The sequence below is a fragment of the Scophthalmus maximus genome, chromosome 22 (assembly GCF_022379125.1).
Source record: "Scophthalmus maximus strain ysfricsl-2021 chromosome 22, ASM2237912v1, whole genome shotgun sequence".
In the NCBI taxonomy this organism is placed as follows: domain Eukaryota; kingdom Metazoa; phylum Chordata; class Actinopteri; order Pleuronectiformes; family Scophthalmidae; genus Scophthalmus; species Scophthalmus maximus.
Genome location: NC_061536.1, coordinates 10240893 through 10245000, shown reverse-complemented (window position 1 = coordinate 10245000; position 4108 = coordinate 10240893). Strand labels below are relative to the sequence as shown.

General features: G+C 45.1%; 1 protein-coding gene across 2 annotated transcripts in view; it reads right to left on the bottom strand.

Annotated features, from left to right (window-relative positions):
• tfap2e (transcription factor AP-2 epsilon) overlaps positions 1-3375 on the bottom strand; it is a 13423-nt gene extending 10048 nt beyond the window's left edge. The window contains exons 1-2 of one of the 2 annotated variants that reach the window (XM_035620383.2): positions 3113-3375; positions 177-620 (exon numbers count right to left, since the gene is read on the bottom strand). In XM_035620383.2, coding sequence (XP_035476276.1) covers positions 177-620; positions 3113-3148 — 480 coding nt within the window. In that variant the 5' untranslated portion in view covers positions 3149-3375. Of the gene's footprint in view, positions 1-176; positions 621-2118; positions 2461-3112 lie in introns of those variants that run through there. The other variant, XM_035620384.2, reaches the window with a different exon arrangement.
• Positions 3376-4108: the final 733 nt, after the last annotated feature.

The following is a 4108-nucleotide window of genomic DNA, read 5'->3' as shown; positions in this document are numbered from 1 at the left end:
GAGGTGATTCTAACACTCTCTCCTTGAATAGAAAGTGATCGATGAAGTTCATACTTCAAAATAAATACTTTGTGTGCCCCTGATGCTGTGCCGAGTGACTTTTACGCACGAGCTTTGCAGCGCGCATCGACAACATCTGCGCAACCAGAGGATGAAATGAAGAAAAGTCAAGTCACCTGCAGATCCTCCAGGCCGTGATGTCCCAGGTGCATCCCGAGAGGGCCGTCCCCCAGCGCGGCGGCCCCCTCCCCGAGTCCGTGGAGCAGTCGGGGGACAGCTGCGTACTCCCGCCGGTGGTCGAGGCTCAGCGCCCGGTGGGACTGTGACAGGAGCCCCCCGTCCTCGGAGCGCGACCTCTGCGAGTGCCATGCCGCTTGCTGATGCTGATGGATGGAGTTAATGGAGGGGTAAGGGTCGGACAGGTGGGAGTACGCCGAGTCCTGGCTCTGGGAGTATGGCAGGGAAGACTGGGGGTAGGGGGGAGGGAAGTAGGGAGGCTGGAAGTCAGAGGCCGGGGTGTGGCAGAGCGGCGGGGCCGAGGAGTAGGCGGCCTGGTTCAGGGAGGAGAGCTGCGAGAGGCGCCCGCTCGGCGAAGAGCCGCTTAGTTGGTCTGCGCGGTCCTGCGGGGAATTAGAACAAGTTTGATTTACACCGGGAGCTCCAAGACGTCACCAAACAGTTCGACCATTTAATCGCGTACCAGACAGATTCCAAAATTTAAAAAAAGCTCCAGGAAAAAAAATCTATCATTTAGGAGGAGAAAGTGCAAACTTATAAAACACTGTTCCAATCCGTAGATGAGCGTATTTCCATCTTTATTAGACGGATGGAAATAGCAGCAGCAGCAGCAGCAGCAGCAGCAGCAGCAGCGGCGGCGGCTGCTGCGCTTGAAGTGATGCGCGCTGACAGGAGCCGCCGCCGGCGTCGCCGCGGAACAGTGTCAGAAAGGTCACGGCCACCGAGGAGCGGCACAAAGGACAGGTAGTGCACCACGGTAACACGTCGCTCCGGTGGAGGGGAGAGGATGGGAGGGAGGGGGGTTTCATCTGTAAATAATCTGCCATAGTGTCAACACACACACACACACACACACACACACACACACACACACACACACACAATCTGACTCCCCACAGCTGAAAACGGAAGTCATTCATTCATGTTGCTTCGATTTCATTCTCACTTTACAAGTTGGAGCCCCTCGTGAAAAGGCCATGGAACAGTGAGTGTGAGTGTGTGTGTGTGTGTGTGTGTGTGTGTGTGTGTGTGTGTGTGTGTGTGTGTGTGTGTGTGTGAAAACATGTCGTCCACCAGCCTGTCCATTTCTCCTCACTACACATCCTGCTCAAATTGGATTTTTTTTTTTTTTTTTTTTTTTTTTTTTGGAAAGCTGGGTCACCTAAATCAATGCTGTTGTGGTGGAACAATGTCCATTATCTGCCAAGCCAAAGAGGCCAAGCTAAAAGGCAACACACACACACACACACACACACTGAGAGACCCTCACTGTGCAGGTTTGTGTCTCTAAATTCTTATTCCAACAAACTTTGAAGTCACATTGAAACCTGTAAAAGCACAAGCGAGCCTCCACTGGAGAGCTCCTCCTGTCGCATGTCACTATAGTTGTTGTCTTTTCTTTTTTTTGCAGGGACGTGGTCACTTCACTGTCAGTCGTTGTCACTCGGTGTGACACTGTGCAGACAAAGACCATCTCCGCGGACAGATGCGCGGCACCGCTACAGCAGAGTCACTGTCAGACCGACGGACACTTACGATTCTAACCAGAGAGCAAAAAAAACAGAAATGGATTTCATTCTTCTTATATAAAAAATAATAATAATAGTCACCAAGGATCATTATTCTCTCTTGACAGTTGTTGCCACAGGTCTAGGAATGCAACACATTCATCAAATCATTAATAAAGTCTTTTATAATTACAATAAGCTGTTTATCTACTCAAAATAAAATTATACGAATGTTTTTCCCCCCCAGGTTTTTTTTGTATCCTACATCCTCGCAGAAAACAAACTCCTGCAAAGAAAAAACGAAAAAAGAACGGAGATTCCTAGTGATGAACAGAATCTCAACAGTCAAAAAGAAGCTCTCCATCAAACTCACCATGGCCGAATAGGTGTGGATTAACATCTGGACAACTGTGGTTGTTCCCAAATGTTGAAATTCAGCAGGATGCGCAGGGGTTTTCCAAAAAACGACGGAAAAAAAGATGTGACCAAAATGCTCCACGAGATGTAATCCAGGCGGTTTTAACGGTCCATTAAACTCGAGGGTTGTTTTTATACTTTGCCCCCCCCTGTTTTCTCTCTCTCTCGCTGTACCACGGAGCTTTCTTCTTTACGCACAGACGACAAGCTGCTGCCAGATCCTCACACACACACACACACACCCCAACACACACACGCGAGCACAACACACGCGGCGGAGTCCTCCAGCCTCTCCATGAGCGCACTACTTATAGGTTTTGCGCGCACCCGGCACAACGAGGGGAGGGGTCGACCGACAGGGCCCCACTTCTCTTAAAGAGATATATTCATTCAATTATAACCTGCTGTTAATTCACACAGACACTGTGCTTTTATATTTTTGTTGTGTTATTTTAAAGAATGCTGGCACAGAATTATACAGGATTGAAGGTTTTACGCACCAAGTTACACCCTTTTGTGTGTTTTCATGTTTACGCAGCAAATATGGTGACAAATTCTAATTTCAATTTATTTTCAAATTTGTGAAAATCATATTGACACATTTTTGAGGTTTATACTACATAGTTAAGACTGTAGTCTAAAGTAAATGTATATATATACACACATTTTTCAAATGTACAGTTCTTTACGCACGAACATCCATGTCCTTTTTTGCGTAAATATCTTAGTTTCTTGGTTTTAAACTCCAAAGAATATGATTTTCTACAAATAGTTTCAGCACTGAAATCCGCGCTGAATCACACACAGGTCGAATTATCGACAAATTAATTTCATTCCCTGGATTCAGACGCTCAAACAAGGCACCACGTGCAGCCTTTTACTTCTACATATATACAAGACACATACCTGCTGAAAGAATGAAAAATAAATCTATCTATTTTTTATTTTACCTGCAAAATGTCAGTCTTTCGGGATTTCCACAGCATGGTGCTGGAGGCGGCGGCGGCAGTTCACGGTCCGGGGTTGTCAAGGCAGCAGCTGATGATGGGGTTAACGTGACGCGGTGGATGGAGGCTGAAGGTGCAGAGAGGAGTGAGTTTAGTTAGAGACGGTGCATGAGTTTGTATGGATGAGTCAGAGAGAAAAGGAGACGGGTGTTATAGGGAGGGAGGGGGGTTACAAAAAGAAGAAAAGAAGAAAAGAGGGCGGGAGGTGACAGGAGTTGAGGTTGGGGGGGGGGGTGTAGATAAAAGAAACTTCTTTCACGGTTGTAGGATGAAGGATCAGGGATGAAGTGATGAATAAGAGCAGAACGTGGCTGGTCGGTGGTAAACACAGGGCAGAGGATCACAGATACTCACAAAAATGTTCTTCTTCCTTTGAATCTATAAATTATTTTACTGATCAGAATCAATTTACAGCAGCAAGTCCTGGTTTATACAAACTGAGAAATTTCTGGGCAAAAATATAAATTAGATTCACATATTTACTGGTTAGAGACGTTACAACATATTCAATTAATTCATTTACTTTCAGACTTTTACTTCACGTCCTTGGATTATTATTATTTTTAACTTGACATCGTCTTTTTTGGATATGTTGCACGATTAATCAAATTAAGTTTAATGAAATTACATTTCCACTTTATAAAAAACTGCGAACAGAATTGTGCACAGTTAAGTGAACAAGAACTTTAGGAGACATCAAGTCTGACTGCGCCATCTAGTGGTAATTGAGGGAAGAGGAAACGTTGCCCTTTGGATCATTCTAATGTGAAGTTGATGCAGATTATCTTAAAACCTGTATTATATTTATTCCACTGTCGATCCACTGTAAAATATAATAAACAGAGTACAGAAATGATCAACCGGTCAGTCATATAATAAAATTGACGTCTTACTACTGCTACAAGGACAAAAAGATTAAAGTAACATTGGGAACAAGTC